Source organism: Oncorhynchus nerka, linkage group LG11 (genome assembly GCF_034236695.1).
Source record: "Oncorhynchus nerka isolate Pitt River linkage group LG11, Oner_Uvic_2.0, whole genome shotgun sequence".
Classification (NCBI taxonomy): domain Eukaryota; kingdom Metazoa; phylum Chordata; class Actinopteri; order Salmoniformes; family Salmonidae; genus Oncorhynchus; species Oncorhynchus nerka.
The window spans coordinates 20,729,440-20,750,374 of NC_088406.1; the positions used below are offsets into that span (position 1 = coordinate 20,729,440).

Below are 20,935 nucleotides of genomic sequence, written 5' to 3' on the forward strand. Positions count from 1 at the left end.
GTCTGGTTAGAGAGGATGGAATCTAGGTGACAGGTGTCTGGTTAGAGAGGATGAATCTAGGTGAGAGGTGTCGGGTTAGAGAGGGTTGAATCTAGGTGAGAGGTGTCTGGTTAGAGAGGGTTGAATCTAGGTGAGAGGTGTCTGGTTAGAGAGGATTGAATCTAGGTGAGAGGTGTCTGGTTAGAGAGGCTGGAATCTAGGTGAGAGGTGTCTGGTTAGAGAGGATTGAATCTAGGTGACAGGTGTCTGGTTAGAGAGGATTGAATCTAGGTGAGAGGTAAACAAAATAATAGTGACCGGAGAGACTGAGTGAGTCGCTATGGGAACGCTGGGACTAAAGCCAAGGTGACTACACTACCAGGCTGGCTGCATTGACTGAGAGTGATTAGAGGTCTGAACCAGGCCTCCCCACAAAGACAGATCCCTCCACCAGCAGGCTAGTCTGTTAATGAGAGGAGACTCCTAGAGAAGACACCAGCCAGCATAAATGATACACTGCCAGGAGAAAACAGCCCAGAGCCAAGAGGCAAGCCAGGCTCCTGGAGAAGATGAGTCACCACAGTGTCTCCAACTCTGACAGGAGCACAGAGACCGGGCCAGACTTGGAACACAGTCTGATCAAAACTCCACAGACCTCAATATGTACTTTAGATACTTAAATACAGCTCATGTATATTATTATGTGTTTATTCAAACCCCTACATGTCTATGTGCCAAGGTGTGACAATACCACCAAGATGCCTCCAAGATCTAATTCTGGGAGTCACTGATTGGCGGAACTCACCGTCAGTGACCTCCAGCAGGGCTTTGGTGATGACAGAGCCAGCAATGTTGAGGGCCTGGCAGCTGTAGTAGCCCACGTCTGAGCGCTCTGCATCTGTGATAGTCAGGTCCCCCGTCTGGGAGACGGAGACGCGACTAGACGGCTGGGGGGGCTGGTAGGAGAAGAGCAGGTTCTAGAGGAGGGAAAGGAGAGAAGAAAGGACAGATATAGACAGAGAAGAGAGGAGACAGGACAGATATATACAGAGAAGAGAGAAGACAGGCCATATATATACAGAGAAGAGAGAAGACAGGCCAGATATAGACAGAGAAGAGAGAAGACAGGCCATATATATACAGAGAAGAGAGAAGACAGGCCAGATATAGACAGAGAAGAGATAAGACAGGCCAGATATAGACAAAGAAAGGAGAAGACAGGACAGATAGACAGAGAAGAGAGAAGACAGGCCATATATATGCAGAGAAGAGAGAAGACAGGCCAGATATAGACAGAGAAGAGATAAGACAGGCCAGATATAGACAGAGAAGAGAGAAGACAGGCCATATATATACAGAGAAGAGAGACGACAGGCCAGATATATACAGAGAAGAGAGAAGACAGGCCAGATATAGACAGAGAAGAGAGAAGACAGGCCATATATATACAGAGAAGAGAGAAGACAGGCCAGATATAGACAGAGAAGAGAGAAAACAGGCCATATATATACAGAGAAGAGAGAAGACAGGCCAGATATAGATAGAGAAGAGATAAGACAGGCCAGATATAGACAAAGAAAGGAGAAGACAGGACAGATAGACAGAGAAGAGAGGAGACAGAACATATATAGACAGAGAAGAGAGAAGACAGGACAGATATAGTCAGAGAAGAGATAAGACAGGCCAGATATAGACAAAGAAAGGAGAAGACAGGACAGATAGACAGAGAAGAGAGGAGACAGGACAGATAGACAGAGAAGAGAGGAGACAGAACATATATAGACAGAGAAGAGAGGAGACAGGACAGATATAGTCAGAGAAGAGAGAAGACAGGACATATATAGACAGAGAAGAGAGAAGACAGGCCATATATATACAGAGAAGAGAGACGACAGGCCAGATATATACAGAGAAGAGAGAAGACAGGCCAGATATAGACAGAGAAGAGAGAAGACAGGCCATATATATACAGAGAAGAGAGAAGACAGGCCAGATATAGACAGAGAAGAGAGAAAACAGGCCATATATATACAGAGAAGAGAGAAGACAGGCCAGATATAGATAGAGAAGAGATAAGACAGGCCAGATATAGACAAAGAAAGGAGAAGACAGGACAGATAGACAGAGAAGAGAGGAGACAGAACATATATAGACAGAGAAGAGAGAAGACAGGACAGATATAGTCAGAGAAGAGATAAGACAGGCCAGATATAGACAAAGAAAGGAGAAGACAGGACAGATAGACAGAGAAGAGAGAAGACAGGACACATATAGAGAAGCAGATCAGATAAAGACAGTAGGCTATGGAAGACCTGAAGGGTGATGGAATGGAACGGTCCAATTGAAGCATCGGTGTGAAGGTCAGTGAAGTTCACTGATTGTATGGCTGGTTTTATAGGTGCATTCATAAAATGTGTGAAGAGCATATGGGAATATCAAATAATAAAAGAATGAAGACTATGATTTACTACTTTGTTGTCTTTCTTTTTTGTTCCATAAGCATTCCTCAACATGTGCTCATGTTGGGTTCCTGGTGTACTGTAGGTCCCCCAGAGCCTCTCACCTGGCTGCCCTCTCTCTGCCAGAAGATAGCAGGTTGAGGGTTTCCTGTTGCCTCACACTGGAAGGTGACGGTCCTCCCCACCGCCACCACCTGGTTCCTGGGCCGCACCACAAACACAGGGGGCACTAGGGGACAGGCATGGGGACAGTTAGCTAACATACTGACACAGCATCGCATATCACATAACATCAGACAGAGATATCAGACATTACAATTAATATCCTGGTCTGGCTCATTTGAATGGAAAACAAAGGAATTTGAATGTTACAGTTATGGGCTCTGTATTCAAATGAGCTGTGGTTAAGGATTCAGGTTGTCTCTGTTAAGAGTAGACTTTTCTGGTTGCTCGTATGTGGACTGAAAGTCAGTCCAATCCATAATGCAGGCTGTGTATATATTAACAGTTTAATGAATAGAGAAAACAGGAGTGTGGCCCCATGTGGGTCTCTGCATTAGCATGGGCAAGGACACAGACTAATAATATTTACATGGACATGGGGTATAAATGAGCCATTTGTAGGAGCATCCTGGACCAGGCCCAGCCATCTTAATGACAAACTGTTTCAGAGTGAAGCGCTGTGTTACCTCCCAACGTCACACACAGTGACACCGGGCCTCGCTGTGCTAATAGGCCTGTGTGGAGGGACACAGCCTGAATGCTGAGGGCCAGCGGCCGTGTGAATTACACTTTCATCTCTGAGGACAGCAGGTACGTAACAGAATATTACTACGCCCCAAACATCGCTGATACGGACCACGTAATACATCTATTAAAGAAATCTGCAGCCTGTCACTCCACATTCAGACACTCAGTTAAAATGGGATATTTGGGAAAGCATAAAGTAAGACAACAAGGTGTAGAAAAATAATATAATGAAATGATTTGGTTTTACCTTGGATTACAGATTTTTACCCATTAATGTCCTTTTGTCACTGTTGCCATTGACAAGTGAAACATGAGTGCTGATTGGTGGGTGGAGGGTGATGGGAGGAGGATGGAGGGGGGTGGTGCTGTGACAGCTTCCTGTCTCTGTCAGGGCGTCAGGGTGAATAGGTGACAGGTGACATTTCAACTTACCAGAAATAACTGGAAGGAAACAGAAAGACGACAGAACAACACAGGCCAGAGATGAATAAATAAATCATAAACAACACCATGAAATAAATGAACATGACACAAAGACAACAGATAAGAAAGGCAACAATAGGACGTTTCATGGGTCAAAATAATAATGGCATTGTCACTGAATGAATTTGAGAGATGGCATGTGGGTCCAGTGGGAACTGAAGCACATTGGTGACTTATTACACCCAGACACTTTTCAATAGTACATCATGACGTACATCATTACACCCAGACACTTTTCAATAGTACATCATGACGTACATCATTACACCCAGACACTTTTCAACAGTACATCATGACGTACATCATTACACCCAGACACTTTTCAACAGTACATCATGACGTACATCATTACACCCAGACACTTTTCAACAGTACATCGTGACGTACATCATTACACCCAGACACTTTTCAATAGTACATCATGACGTACATCATTACACCCAGACACTTTTCAACAGTACATCATGACGTACATCATTACACCGAGACACTTTTCAACAGTACATCATGACGTACATCATTACACCCAGACACTTTTCAACAGTACATCGTGACGTACATCATTACACCCAGACACTTTTCAACAGTACATCATGACGTACATCATTACACCCAGACACTTTTCAACAGTACATCATGACGTACATCATTACACCCAGACACTTTTCAACAGTACATCATGACGTACATCATTACATCCAGACACTTTTCAACAGTACATCATGACGTACATCATTACACCCAGACACTTTTCAACAGTACATCGTGACGTACATCATTACACCCAGACACTTTTCAACAGTACATCATGACGTACATCATTACACCCAGACACTTTTCAATAGTACATCATGACGTACATCATTACACCCAGTCACTTTTCAACAGTACATCATGACGTACATCATTACACCCAGACACTTTTCAACAGTACATCGTGACGTACATCATTACACCCAGACACTTTTCAACAGTACATCATGACATACATCATTACACCCAGACACTTTTCAACAGTACATCATGACATACATCATTACACCCAGACACTTTTCAACAGTACATCATGACATACATCATTACACCCAGACACTTTTCAACAGTACATCATGACTTACATCATTACACCCAGACACTTTTCAACAGTACATCATGACGTACATCATTACACCCAGACACTTTTCAACAGTACATCATGACGTACATCATTACACCCAGACACTTTTCAACAGTACATCATGACGTACATCATTACACCCAGACACTTTTCAACAGTACATCATGACATACATCATTACACCCAGACACTTTTCAACAGTACATCATGACGTACATCATTACACCCAGACACTTTTCAACAGTACATCATGACGTACATCATTACACCCAGACACTTTTCAACAGTACATCATGACGTACATCATTACACCCAGACACTTTTCAACAGTACATCATGACATACATCATTACACCCAGACACTTTTCAACAGTACATCATGACGTACATCATTACACCCAGACACTTTTCAACAGTACATCATGACGTACATCATTACACCCAGACACTTTTCAACAGTACATCATGACGTACATCATTACACCCAGACACTTTTCAACAGTACATCATGACATACATCATTACACCCAGACACTTTTCAACAGTACATCATGACATACATCATTACACCCAGACACTTTTCAACAGTACATCATGACGTACATCATTACACCCAGACACTTTTCAACAGTACATCATGACGTACATCATTACACCCAGACACTTTTCAACAGTACATCATGACGTACATCATTACACCCAGACACTTTTCAACAGTACATCATGACATACATCATTACACCCAGACACTTTTCAACAGTACATCATGACGTACATCATTACACCCAGACACTTTTCAACAGTACATCATGACGTACATCATTACACCCAGACACTTTTCAACAGTACATCATGACGTACATCATTACACCCAGACACTTTTCAACAGTACATCATGACATACATCATTACACCCAGACACTTTTCAACAGTACATCATGACGTACATCATTACACCCAGACACTTTTCAACAGTGCATCATGACGTACATCATTACACCCAGACACTTTTCAACAGTACATCATGACGTACATCATTACACCCAGACACTTTTCAACAGTACATCATGACATACATCATTACACCCAGACACTTTTCAACAGTACATCATGACATACATCATTACACCCAGACACTTTTCAACAGTACATCATGACATACATCATTACACCCAGACACTTTTCAACAGTACATCATGACGTACATCATTACACCCAGACACTTTTCAACAGTACATCATGACGTACATCATTACACCCAGACACTTTTCAACAGTACATCATGACATACATCATTACACCCAGACACTTTTCAACAGTACATCATGACATACATCATTACACCCAGACACTTTTCAACAGTACATCATGACGTACATCATTACACCCAGACACTTTTCAACAGTACTCTCAGCATGACGTTGTGCAAAGCGTCTGTGTTTACCCATGTCTACTCAGGAGCATATATTAAAAAGAAACAAGAACAACTAAACAAAAACATAATTTTAAGAAAAACAAAACAGATGTTGAAAAGTGTTTATTCTCCAACCAGGTTGAAGGAAGATGAAGGTGAGGCTCTCTCCTCTCCTCTCCTCTCCTCTCCTCTCCTCTCCTCTCCTCTACTCTCCTCTACTCACCGCCCCTCCCTTGTCCCCTCCTTCTCCCCTAAAAATTCCTCACCTCACCTCTCCTCTCCTCTCCTCTATCTCTTGACTAATGAGGTTTTAGAGTCTCCTGAGGGCCAGCAACATCGCACAGCCCCTCTCCAACCACGAAGGGTATAGCCTTGCATATGGACAACTATGCCATAAAAACACAAGGTGAATGTTAACTGTCACTCTCTGGCCATAAATCTTCCCCAGCCAATCAGAAACCTTATCTAATCTGTCTGCCTCAAACGGCTCCCACAGAAACATAACGCAGAGTAATGATCCTTCCCCACCTATCACATGCTGTAAAATGCAGATAATCCTTACTTCAAAAGGTTCCATAGATAATCACAGTAGGGTATCTGTGTGTCGGACCAAGGAGGAATCGCTGTATCTCACACACACATGAGCACAAGCACTCGCATGCACACACCCACCCATACACCTACACAAGACCACATTCAGCACGCACACCCATAAAGATACACACCCTCACCCTCACTCACCTCCATTCATATGTGTCTAAGCCTTTAATGAGGTAACCCTACCTCTACCATGCTGCTGTGATCACAGTGGTGGACCTGGAACCAGGGGGGAGAGGTCAGCTCTAAGCCTGTCTGGGTCACAACTGTGTGGGGGATAGGAAGCCATGCAGTGCTGGGGCGTGTGTGTGTTTGTGTGTGTCAGGCTCTATCTGTGTTGTGAACAGAGGGAGTTGGGGGGAGGGGACCAAAGAGCAGTGTAGCCCCCTGCCCACTGGAGGGTCTGTTGTGTGCCAGGAACCCGTGTAGAGTGGTTCATAGGGATTGGAGAGTAGGCCTGCTGCTGTTCATAGGGCTCATATTAGCGCTGGGAGAGAAATACATGCTAAGTCTGATTAATAGGAGCTCCCACTAGGAGGACTGTGTGTGTGTTAGAGTGTGTGTAGGTCTGTAAACTCTCATTCACTGGCTGCTTAGGCCTGCCCTGATACTCCACAACAAGCCCATAAGCAGACTGTATGTGCATTGGCATGCTGTAACCATCACAAGGCTGTATGTGCATTGGCATGCTGTAACCATCACAAGGCTGTATGTGCATTGGCATGCTGTAACCATCACAAGGCTGTATGTGCATTGGCATGCTGTAACCATCACAAGGCTGTATGTGCATTGGCATGCTGTAACCATCACAAGGCTGTATGTGCATTGGCATGCTGTAACCATCACAAGGCTGTATGTGTATTGGCATGCTGTAACCATCACAAGGCTGTATGTGCATTGGCATGCTGTAACCATCACAAGGCTGTATGTGATTATTATGGAAAACATTAAGGAATCCTTCTATTTGGTTACATTTGTAACATGATTAAGATTGATATGATGTTGATATTTATAGGAGAAAAAAAGATTCCTGACTGTGTGGTCTGGTAGTGAGAGTCAGTGAGAGTATTGACTGTGTGGTCTGGTAGTGAGAGACAGTGAGAGTATTGACTGTGTGGTCTGGTAGAGAGAAACAGTGAGAGTATTGACTGTGTGGTCTGGTAGAGAGAGTCAGTGAGAGTATTGACTGTGTGGTCTGGTAGAGAGAGGCAGTGAGAGTATTGACTGTGTGGTCTGGTAGTGAGAGTCAGTGAGAGTATTGACTGTGTGGTCTGGTAGTGAGAGACAGTGAGAGTATTGACTGTGTGGTCTGGTAGAGAGCGTCAGTGAGAGTATTGACTGTGTGGTCTGGTAGTGAGAGACAGTGAGAGTATTGACTGTGTGGTCTGGTAGAGAGAAACAGTGAGAGTATTGACTGTGTGGTCTGGTAGAGAGAGACAGTGAGAGTATTGACTGTGTGGTCTGGTAGTGAGAGACAGTGAGAGTATTGACTGTGTGGTCTGGTAGAGAGCGTCAGTGAGAGTATTGACTGTGTGGTCTGGTAGTGAGAGTCAGTGAGAGTATTGACTGTGTGGTCTGGTAGTGAGAGACAGTGAGAGTATTGACTGTGTGGTCTGGTAGAGAGAAACAGTGAGAGTATTGACTGTGTGGTCTGGTAGAGAGAGACAGTGAGAGTATTGACTGTGTGGTCTGGTAGAGAGAGACAGTGAGAGTATTGACTGTGTGGTCTGGTAGAGAGAAACAGTGAGAGTATTGACTGTGTGGTCTGGTAGAGAGAGTCAGTGAGAGTATTGACTGTGTGGTCTGGTAGAGAGAAACAGTGAGAGTATTGACTGTGTGGTCTGGTAGAGAGAGTCAGTGAGAGTATTGACTGTGTGGTCTGGTAGAGAGAAACAGTGAGAGTATTGACTGTGTGGTCTGGTAGAGAGAGACAGTGAGAGTATTGACTGTGTGGTCTGGTAGAGAGAAACAGTGAGAGTATTGACTGTGTGGTCTGGTAGAGAGAGGCAGTGAGAGTATTGACTGTGTGGTCTGGTAGAGAGAGACAGTGAGAGTATTGACTGTGTGGTCTGGTAGAGAGAGACAGTGAGAGTATTGACTGTGTGGTCTGGTAGAGAGAGACAGTGAGAGTATTGACTGTGTGGTCTGGTAGAGAGAGACAGTGAGAGTATTGACTGTGTGGTCTGGTAGAGAGAGAGACAGTGAGAGTATTGACTGTGTGGTCTGGTAGAGAGAGGCAGTGAGAGTATTGACTGTGTGGTCTGGTAGAGAGAGACAGTGACAGTATTGACTGTGTGGTCTGGTAGAGAGAAACAGTGAGAGTATTGACTGTGTGGTCTGGTAGAGAGAGACAGTGAGAGTATTGACTGTGTGGTCTGGTAGTGAGAGACAGTGAGAGTATTGACTGTGTGGTCTGGTAGAGAGAGACAGTGAGAGTATTGACTGTGTGGTCTGGTAGAGAGAAACAGTGAGAGTATTGACTGTGTGGTCTGGTAGAGAGAAACAGTGAGAGTATTGACTGTGTGGTCTGGTAGAGAGAGACAGTGAGAGTATTGACTGTGTGGTCTGGTTGTGAGAGTCAGTGAGAGTATTGACTGTGTGGTCTGGTAGAGAGAGACAGTGAGAGTATTGACTGTGTGGTCTGGTAGAGAGAGGCAGTGAGAGTATTGACTGTGTGGTCTGGTAGAGAGAAACAGTGAGAATATTGACTGTGTGGTCTGGTAGAGAGCGTCAGTGAGAGTATTGACTGTGTGGTCTGGTAGAGAGAGACAGTGAGAGTATTGACTGTGTGGTCTGGTAGAGAGAGACAGTGAGAGTATTGACTGTGTGGTCTGGTAGAGAGAGACAGTGAGAGTATTGACTGTGTGGTCTGGTAGAGAGAGACAGTGAGAGTATTGACTGTGTGGTCTGGTAGAGAGAGACAGTGAGAGTATTGACTGTGTGGTCTGGTAGAGAGAGACAGTGAGAGTATTGACTGTGTGGTCTGGTAGAGAGAGTCAGTGAGAGTATTGACTGTGTGGTCTGGTAGAGAGAAACAGTGAGAGTATTGACTGTGTGGTCTGGCCTCTAACAGCTTGTTCTGGGTCTACAGTATATCATCATCCTGCTTACTTTATTCATATGAGAACAGCTGATTAGGAGAAGGCTCTGCTGTGCACATTGTAGTGGGTGTATGATGTAGGTTCCCCTTTCTAACTCTCTCTGGTAATTTAGGCAACACTTCTCCCATTCCAGTCCCTTTCCATGGGTTGTTAGTAAAGCCACTCTTGGGGCTTCCATTCCATTCAAGTCCTTTCCACAAATAAATCACAACTAATGGCAAAATGACCAGCGAAGAGAAGCCCACTGGTCCTCTGCATTGTTTTACCAGTGATACTAGAATACACTATTCCCATTCGAATGGTGAATATCCCCATGTAGTTTCCTTAACAAAACACAAACACCACCACAGAACCATAATGTCTATATCTGATATCTCAGTACTGAATGACTAAAGCTACACATTCTCATCTGGTGTAGATGAATGATTTTACAATGAAACAGTAAATCTAACCAAGCCCATGGCCTGGCCATTTATGTGTTTCTTACATCAATAAATGGAATATTTGACTTGGTGTGTTTATATGTCCAGAGGAGGTGTAACAGACAGGCAAACACGTGTGTAAAACAATAATTCACTGATGAAGTTAGTAATGAGAGCAGAGCAGTGAGAAAGATAAATATCTCTGGGCGCCATGGCACAATGCTGACATTGTTCACTGAGGATCTGGCCATGAGAGGTGTGAAGAACAAAACCTCTGTCTGTCCATTCTGGAATGAACGAACGAACCAGCACATAATTCTTTTAAGATTTCACTTTAGAGTCGTGATAAATTATTTAAACACTTTCGATTCAAGCAAAAACGATTAAAATGAATATACTGTTCACATAACATACGGTAATCACAAAAATATTGAATAATGTTTCATGCTACAGCTCGCAATACTGTAATGCTGTGAACTTTCCTGCTCGATGCAAGCCATGTTTAAATGGCCCTTCAGTACCCTCATCTGGGAGTTACTGGCAGAGCATTGAATTATCAGAACATTTACATGAATTCCACAGAAGCAGACAATCTGATTTACTCCAGTATAACACACCGTCTGAGCCAACCATTCACTACCACTGAAATTACAGTAAACCAGAGGCAACTGTCTAGGAAATCTTACGCAATGCATCAGCAACCTTCCTATCCTGACTGTTACTTGTGCCTTAACCTCTTGAACCTCTGGGGGCAGTATTTCATTTTTGGATGAAAAACGTTCCCGTTTTAAACAAGATATTTTGTCATGAAACGATGCTCGACTATGCATATAATTGACAGCATTGGAAAGAAAACACTCTGACGTTTCCAAAACTGCAAAGATATTGTCTGTGAGTGCAACAGAACTAATGCTACAGGCGAAACCAAGATGAAATTTCATACAGGAAGTGAGACAGATTTTTGAGGCGTTGTTTTCTAATGTCTCCTTATATGGCTGTGAATGCGCAAGGAATGAGCCTACACTTTCTGTCGTTTCCCCAAGGTGTTTGCAGCATTGTGACGTATTTGTAGGCATATCATTGGAAAATTGACCATAAGAGACTACATTTACCAGGTGTCCGCTCGGTGTCCTCCATCGAAACTATTGCGTAATCTCCAGGTGCGTGCATTTTTCCATTTTGAACAGAGGAGAAACCAAACTGCCACGAGTGACTTATCAATGAATAGATATGTGAAAAACACCTTGAGGATTGATTCTGAACAACGTTTGCCATGTTTCTGTCGATATTATGGAGTTAATTTGGAAAAAAGTTTGCGTTGTAATGACTGAATTTTCGGGGGGTTTTCTTAGCCAAACGTGATGAACAAAACGGAGCGATTTCTCCTACACAAATAATCTTTTTGGAAAAACTGAACATTTGCTATCTAACTGAGAGTCTCCTCATTGAAAACATCCGAAGTTCTTCAAAGGTAAATGATTTTATTTGAATGCTTTTCTTGTTTTTGTGAAAATGTTGCCTGCTGAATGCTAGGCTTAATGCTATGCTAGCTATCAATACTCTTACACAAATGCTTGTGTAGCTATGGTTGAAAAGCATTTTTTGAAAATCTGAGATGACAGTGTTGTTAACAAAAGGCTAAGCTTGTGAGCCAATATATTTATTTCATTTAATTTGCGATTTTCATGAATAGTTAACGTTGCGTTATGGTAATGAGCTTGAGGCTATAATTACGCTCCCGGATACGCGATTGCTCGTCGCAACAGGTTAATCTATCCCTTTGTGTTTCTTCCCCCCAGCTTGTGGTCCTCAGTGATTTGATGGGACACACATGATTCTAGAATCGATAACACGTATGACAGATCAGTCATCCCATGTGCTAGCTCTCCTGACAAGCATCAGGCCGGTTGCAAATACGACATGACGAAATCTGCCACTGTTCTGCTTCTCTTTTTTCTCTCTCTTTCATTTGCCATCTACTCCTGTCTTGCCCTATTCAGACCTACAATTACCCAGCTTTTCATTCCTTAAGCTTGCCCATGTCCTGCAATTAGGAGCATACAATTTCCTGGCTTGGACGGTGGCCTGCTTGTCTTTAACTAGCTATCCTCTCTCCTTCCCTCCATCAGTGTCCAGGCCCTCACTGGTCTCTCTGCCATCCGAGCTGGCCTCACCATGTCCCTGGCCAGGCTGACTGGAGATCAGAGATCAGTGCCAGAGGCTCTGTGACTCACACCCCACACTATATGAAGCTTGGTATGGAGAGCTAAGGCTAAGGTTTTTTATATTTTTTATATATAACTACGGTCTAGAGTTTTCCTGATGGTATTATATGGTAGGGAAGAACTGGCTGTATGGAGGACTTCATCGAGAGGTCAGAAAGGGCTTGGTAAAATGAGGACCGGGCTTGGTAAAATGAGGCTTTGATCCTATCGGCACAAACAAACCACAGTCGCACATCTGTTGATTTCATTACTTTTTTTTGTGAGATACCTTACCACGTCTTGCATGCTTCCTCTAATACAGGGTCTAACCTCATCCTGCATGCCTCCTCTAATACAGGGTCTTACCTCATCCTGCATGCCTCCTCTAATACAGGGTCTAACCTCATCCTGCATGCCTCCTCTAATACAGGGTCTAACCTCATCCTGCAATGCCTCCTCTAATACAGGCTCTTACCTCATCCTGCATGCTTCCTCTAATACAGGGTCTTACCTCATCCTGCATGCCTCCTCTAATACAGGGTCTTACCTCATCCTGCATGCCTCCTCTACTACAGGCTCTTACCTCATCCTGCATGCTTCCTCTAGTACAGGGTCTTACCTCATCCTGCATGCCTCCTCTAATACAGGGTCTTACCTCATCCTGCATGCCTCCTCTAATACAGGGTCTTACCTCATCCTGCATGCCTCCTCTAATACATGTATAGCATGTGATATAAGATGCTGCTTATGAGGCCATACAGAATAGAAGGGTCAAATTCAAATGTCCAGTCTCTTCATAGCTCATCATGTATTCATGCTGGGAATACAATTTTATACATCTGACCTCACCATACAACCCCCCCCCCCACACACACACACACCCTCCACCCCCTATCTACTTCATCCAGCCTCAATTCCCGTCTTGTTCTGCTCCAGTGTTGAGTCACTTCAAACCCTTAATTATACACCTCCCCACCCTCCTTACCTCCTTCCCCCATCCCCTGTGCACTGAACCACCTTCTATCCCCTACCCCCTTTCCTCCTCCTCCCCTGCACCCAAATATTCCCATTACATTGTTGTTAAATGACCCCAGTGTTCCCCCTGGGTTTAGGGTTGGGGGGATCCAGGCCCCCTTGTTCTACTGAATGACTCCTTTCTGAGTGTTCACACTCTGTGACCAGCTGCTTTCTGTTCTCACTGTGTTAGTAGAATGTACAATGGAGAGAAACACACAGAGGCTTCCCACAGGCCTACCACTGATACAGCATCTTAAACATGACCAGAGAGCTGCCTCTAAAGGAATGTCCTCGCTCCTATGGGTGCCGCAAATGGAATTGATTATCATTGAGCTCCCATGTGTAAAGTGTAAGAGGATCTATGGATTTTCAGATGGCCTTTATTAGAAATCAATCAGCTAATTGAGAGAGAACGGTGAAAGTAATAACCTTTCAGGCTCCAGTGTATAATAGCAGTGCGGTTGAGCTAAATTACATCTAAGGTGCTAAAACTCCCCGTAAACAATACAACTAGAGAGACTGAAACATGTGGAACAATCAATATACCTTTCAGCAATAGAGGCTCAACAACAGGGCTAAGTACTGTAACAATGTACAATATTTAGATAGCTGGTGCATTGGCCTCTCCTTGGTAAACATGTACAGCAGATTTAGCCAAACTCGGTCCTCAGGACCCCAAGTCGTCCACGTTTTGGTTTTTGCCCTAGCACTACACAGCTGATTCAAATAAACAATTAATCATCAAGCTTTGATCATTTGAATCAGCTGTGTAGTGTTAGGGCAAAAAACTAAACGTGCACCCCTTGGTGTCCCGAGGACCAAGTTTGGGAAATGCTGATGTAAAGTATTTTACTAGAGTAAGTAACATAGTTGTGTGGTCTTACCGTGGACGGTGAGGGTGGCCGACGCCCCCGCCCTGCCCACCATGTTCTCTGCCACGCAGGTGTAAGAACCCATGTCTGCAGAGGTCAGACGACGGATCTTCAGGGTGTGGTCCTCACGGATCTCATATCTGGAATACACACAGGTAGTCGGTCAAACACACGCACACACACGCACACACGCACACACACACACACACACACACACACACACACACACACACACACACACACACACACACACACACACACACACACACACACACACACACACACACACACACACACTCATAGCTTACTGTAAAGGCACACATGCTGATCATCAGACAGACAAAAGGGAGTGAGGGATGAAGTAGAGCGATATAGGGATTGTGCTGTAATAATGGCCAGAAGATGAGTCATACAGTACAGTACCTTCCCTTAGGCAGCTCTCCGTCCTCTTTCCTCCAGCGGACGGTGGGAACTGGGTCGCCCCGGGCCTCACACCTGAACTCCACGCTCTGGTCCACCAGCACCACCTGGCTGCCGGGACGCTTCACAAAGCTGGGTCGCTCTGCAGAGAGAGATGTCATAGCACGGAACTATTCAGTACTTGGTCTACAGTATGTCAGTACACTGTATCTGCAGTTATACAGGATAGTATAGCATAGTATAGTATAATATACAGTGCCCTCTTGAATTGTTGGTGCCCTTGGTAAATATGAACTTAAAAGGCTGTGAAAAAATGTCACTTGTTGATCAGCTTGACCTCACATTAAAAATATCATATGCATCTAACCTTTTAATTGAGTTAAAATTGTTCAAAGAAAAAAAAAATATCAACAAGAAATGTTTTTAGTTTTTTTTCAGAAACATGCGTGCCACAATTACTGGCACCCCTAGAAATTATGATGAACAAAACAATCAAATTCATGTGTATTCCGATTAAGATTTCTGTGAACTCTTAAGTGGTCCAGCCATGACTTCCTGTTTCACTGGGGTATAAATATGAGGTGACACACAGGCTAAACCCCCTTATTCATCCATCAACATGGGAAAGGCCAGACAACACACAAACTAAATGAGACAAAAGGATATTGACCTTCACAAATCAGGAAATTGTTATAAAAAGAGAGATATCTACACGGCTGAAAAAACACATCTCCACTATTAGGGCAATAACTATGACATTGTCAACAACTGGAGCTGTGACGAACCTGCCTGGAAGAGACACAAGTGTATGTTGCCTCCACACACAGTGAGAAGGATGTTTCAAGTGGCAAACAAATATCCAAGGATCACAGTTGGAGAATTGCAGAAATGGTTTACATCTTGGGGTCACCAATTCTCCAAAACTACAATTAGACGACACCTTCATGCCAACAATTTATTTGTAAGGGTTGCCAGAAGAAAGCCACTGCTGTCACCAAACCACAAGCGTAAGCATGTGGAGTTTGATACATGTCATTGGACCTTTCATTGGAACCAGGATCTATGGTCTGATGAGACTAAAATAGAGCTTTTTGGCAACGAACACCAGAGGTTGGTGTAAAAAGCCATGGTCATGGTCATGCAGAAGAGCCATGGTCATGCATAAAACAAAATAATCCCTACTGGTGGTGAACCTGTGAAGTATGGTGGTGAACCTGTGAAGTATGGTGGTGGACCTGTGAAGTATGGTGGTGGACCTGTAAAGTATGGTGGTGGACCTGTGAAGTATGGTGGTGGACCTGTGAAGTATGGTGGTGGACCTGTGAAGTATGGTGGTGGACCTGTGAAGTATGGTGGTGGACCTGTGAAGTATGGTGGTGGACCTGTGAAGTATGGTGGTGGATCTGTGAAGTATGGTGGTGGATCTGTGAAGTATGGTGGTGGACCTGTGAAGTATGGTGGTGGATCTGTGAAGTATGGTGGTGGATCTGTGAAGTATGGTGGTGGACCTGTGAAGTATGGTGGTGGACCTGTGAAGTATGGTGGTGGATCTGTGAAGTATGGTGGTGGACCTGTGATAATATGGTGGTGGACCTGTGAAGTATGGTGGTGGATCTGTGAAGTATGGTGGTGGACCTGTGAAGTATGGTGGTGGACCTGTGATAATATGGTGGTGGATCTGTGAAGTATGGTGGTAGACCTGTGAAGTATGGTGGTGGACCTGTGATAATATGGTGGTGGACCTGTGAAGTATGGTGGTGGACCTGTGAAGTATGGTGGTGGACCTGTGAAGTATGGTGGTGGATCTGTGAAGTATGGTGGTGGACCTGTGAAGTATGGTGGTGGACCTGTGAAATATGGTGGTGGATCTGTGAAGTATGGTGGTGGACCTATGAAGTATGGCGGTGGACCTATGAAGTATGGTGGTGGACCTATGAAGTATGGTGGTGGACCTATGAAGTATGGTGGTAGACCTGTGAAGTATGGTGGTGGACCTGTGAAGTATGGTGGTAGACCTGTAAAGTATGGTGGTGGATCTGTGAAGTATGGTGGTGGACCTATGAAGTATGGTGGTAGACCTGTGAAGTATGGTGGTAGACCTGTGAAGTATGGCGGTGGGCCTGTGAAGTATGTTGGTAGACCTGTGAAGTATGGTGGTGGATCTGTGAAGTATGGTGGTGGATCTGTGATGTTGCGGTGCTGTTTAACTTCCAAAGGCCCTGGGAACATTGTTAGGATACATGGCATCATGGACTTCATCAATAACCAGGAGATTTTATGCCAAAACTGGGTCGTTGTTGAATCATCTGGCAGGACAATGATCCAAAGCACTCCCCCAAATCCACACAAAACATGGTTTCATTGACTATAGAATCAAGCTTTTGCAATGGTCATCCCAGTCCCCAAAACACCATTGAAAAGCTGTGGGGTGAATTCTGGAGAGTTTATGTATGGAGGAATGGTCTCAACTCCCTTCATGTGCTCTCCCCCCTCATCAAGCATTATAGGAGACGACTCAGAGCTGTTATCTAGGTGATAGGAGGGTGTGTTCTCCCACCTCATCAAACATTACAGGAGACGACTCAGAGCTGTTATCTAGGTGATAGGAGGGTGTGTTCTCCCACCTCATCACACATTACAGGAGACGACTCAGAGCTGTTATCTAGGTGATAGGAGGGTGTGTTCTCCCACCTCATCAAACATTATAGGAGACGACTCAGAGCTGTTATCTAGGTGATAGGAGGGTGTGTTCTCCCACCTCATCAAACATTACAGGAGACGACTCAGAGCTGTTATCTAGGTGATAGGAGGGTGTGTTCTCCCACCTCATCACACATTACAGGAGACGACTCAGAGCTGTTATCTAGGTGATAGGAGGGTGTGTTCTCCCACCTCATCAAACATTATAGGAGACGACTCAGAGCTGTTATCTAGGTGATAGGAGGGTGTGTTCTCCCACCTCATCAAGCATTATAGGAGACGACTCAGAGCTGTTATCTAGGTGATAGGAGGGTGTGTTCTCCCACCTCATCAAGCATTATAGGAGACGACTCAGAGCTGTTATCTAGGTGATAGGAGGGTGTGTTCTCCCACCTCATCACACATTACAGGAGACGACTCAGAGCTGTTATCTAGGTGATAGGAGGGTGTGTTCTCCCACCTCATCAAACATTATAGTAGACGACTCAGAGCTGTTATCTTGGCAAAGGGAGGATGTGTTCTCCCACCTCATCAATCATTATAGGAGACGACTCCGAGCTGTTATCTTGGCAAAGGGAGGATGCACAAAGTACTAAATGAAGGGTTGCCAATAATTGTGAAACATGTTTTTGAAAAAAATATATATTTCTTGATGACAATTATTTTTCTTTTGAACAATTTTAATTAAATTAAAGGTTAAATTCATATGTTATTTTGAGTGTAATATCAAGCTGATGAACATCAATGAAATTTTTTCACAGCCTTTTTTTGTTCAGATGTACCTAGGATGCCAATAATTTAGGAGGGCACTGTAGTAAAGTTAAGCATAGTATATTATAGCCGGAGTATACCAAATATTAAGAACACGTTCCTAATATTGAGTTGCACCCCATGTTGACTCCAATGCTTCCCACAGTTGTGTCAAGTTGGCTGGATGTCCTTTAGGTGGTAGACCATTCTTGATCCACACAAGAAACTGTTGAGCGTGAAAAATCCAGCATCGTTGCAGCTTTGACACAAACCAGTGCGCCTGGCACCTACTACCATACCCCGTTCAATGGCACTTACATGTTTTATCTTGTCCATTCACCCTCTGAATGGCACCCATACACAATGTATGTCTCAGTTATCTAAAAATCCTTCTTTAACAGGTCTCCTCTCATCTACACTGATTCAAGTGGATTTAACAAGTGACATCAATAAGGGAACATAGTTTCACCTGGATTCACCTGATCAGTCTATGTCATGGAAAGAGCAGGTATTCTTAATGTATTGTATACTCAATGTAGTATAGTATAGCTTAACATAGCATAGCATAGTACAGCATAGCATAGTATAACATTGCATAGTATAGCATGGCATAGTATAGCATAGTAAAGCATAGTATAGCATAGCATATTATATCATTGAAGAGTATAACATAGCATAGCATAACATAGTAAAGCATAGTATAGTATAGCATAGCATATTATATCATGGAATAGTATAGCATAGCATAGTATAGTGTAGTATTGTATAGCATAGCATAATATAGTATATCATAGTATGTGATTATACTGTATCTTAAGCACTGTATGGGGAATTAATCATCTTGCCGATCAGTCTGTAGCAGCAGTCTCAGTGCTAACATTAGCAGTGTGTTTAAGTAATCACATCTACCCTCGTTGCTCTTTATCCTGATGATCTGAGAGGTTCTGTAAAAGCTTGTTGTTGCACTCCATCCCCCCTAGCCTTCCAGCAGGGATTGAAATAAAAATACATTTTGGAAAAAGCTTGTGAAATGAAAACAGATAGCCATCTAGCCACCCTGGTCCCTCAGGTCCAGCTCAACTCCCTCTCCGGACCCTATCCCCTCAGTAGAAACACGCAACAACGCACATCTCCATACCGAACACTTAGCAGATTTCCTAATACCTTTAATATCACTCTCCTCCAACATTTGTTTTTTAATATTTCCCACAGCTCAACAATTGCAGTTCAATAGTTTGACCTCCCTCCTCTCTGCTCTTTTACCTCCCCTCTCTCTACTTTCTCCCCTCCCTCCTCTCTCCACTTTCCTCCTCTCTCTCCCCTCCCTTCTCTCGACTCTCTCTCTTCTCTGCTCTCTCCCCTCCCTCTGCACATTCCCTCCTTCCTCACATCCCCTTCAGACTTGGCTTGAAAACGTGCTCTGTAAGTGCCTGGGGCTGTCGTGAGTTTTTCTGTTGTGATGTTTACTCAAACAGGCAAAGCCATAGCTATGAGCTGAGCTCTTTTAAGCCATCTCAGTATGATTTCCATATATAATGATGTATCTTATGTTGGACAGAAGAATACGTGGGCCCTGTCGGAGGGAATGATGAGAGGTCTAGTGGGACAGGAAGTAGAGGAAGTGGAGAGGACAGTCAGAAGTTCAGCCCACTGAGGTCAACACAGAGGTCTATACTGACACTATAAACTGAGGCACCGGAGAGCTGTGGGTTCAAAGGCCAGTCATGGTGGAATGGGGCACAGCTGGCCAGAAGAGAGGTGCTGAGGTGGGTCAGTAGGGGAAGGGGTCCAGCGGGGGAGAAAAGGGGATCAGTAGAGGGGGGGGCTCATGGGGAGTTCATGGTTAACTGGTAGAGTGAAGGCCAGGTCACACTCCTCTTGAAGGGGTCAATGACACCGTTTAGTCTCCTTGGAGACACACACAAACAGAAACATCTGGACCCTCTTCACCGCTGTACACAAACAAACAGTGAGACAGAGAGAGAGAGAATGTGTGTGTGTGAGAAAGAGAGAGAGAGAAAGAGAGAGAGAGAGAGAGAGAGAGAGAGAGAGAGAGAGAGAGAAAGAGAGATGGTGAGTGTGTGTGTGTGTGAGAAAGAGAGAGAGAAAGAGAGAGAGAGAGAAAGAGAGAGAGAGAAAGAGAGATGGCGAGTGAGTGTGTGAGGGAAAGAGAGAGAGAGAAAGAGAGAGAGAAAGAGAGATGGTGAGTGAGTGTGTGTGAGAAAGAGAGAAATAGAGAGAGAGAAATAGAGAGAGAGAGAAAGAGAGATGGTGAGTGAGTGTGTGTGAGAAAGAGAGAAATAGAGAGAAAGAAATAGAGAGAAAGAAATAGAGATAGAGAGAAAGAGAGATGGTGAGTGAGTGTGTGTGTGTGTGTGTGTGTGTGTGTGTGTGTGTGTGTGTGTGTGTGTGTGTGTGTGTGTGTGTGTGTGTGTGTGTGTGTGTGTGTGTGTGTGTGTGTGTGTGTGTGAGAGAGAAGAGAGAGAGAGAAAGAGAGAGAGAGAGAAAGAAAGATGGTGAGTGAGTGTGTGTGTGAGAAAGAGAGAGAGAGAAATAGAGAGAGAGAGAAAGAGAGATGGTGAGTGTGTGTGTGTAAGAGAGAGAGGGAGAGACAGAGCGAGAGACTCCTAGTGTTAGTCTCCACAATTCA

The 20,935-nt window shown here is 44.1% G+C and overlaps 1 protein-coding gene across 1 annotated transcript in view; it reads right to left on the reverse strand.

Moving 5' to 3' along the window:
* The window catches only part of LOC115137737 (roundabout homolog 1-like), a 416,524-nt gene that overhangs the window by 93,197 nt on the left and 302,392 nt on the right, over window positions 1-20,935 (reverse strand). The window contains exons 5-9 of the mRNA XM_065024289.1: window positions 14,839-14,977; window positions 14,428-14,555; window positions 3,621-3,629; window positions 2,543-2,667; window positions 785-956 (exon numbers count right to left, since the gene is read on the reverse strand). Coding sequence (XP_064880361.1) covers window positions 785-956; window positions 2,543-2,667; window positions 3,621-3,629; window positions 14,428-14,555; window positions 14,839-14,977 — 573 coding nt within the window. The remainder of the gene's footprint in view (window positions 1-784; window positions 957-2,542; window positions 2,668-3,620; window positions 3,630-14,427; window positions 14,556-14,838; window positions 14,978-20,935) is intronic.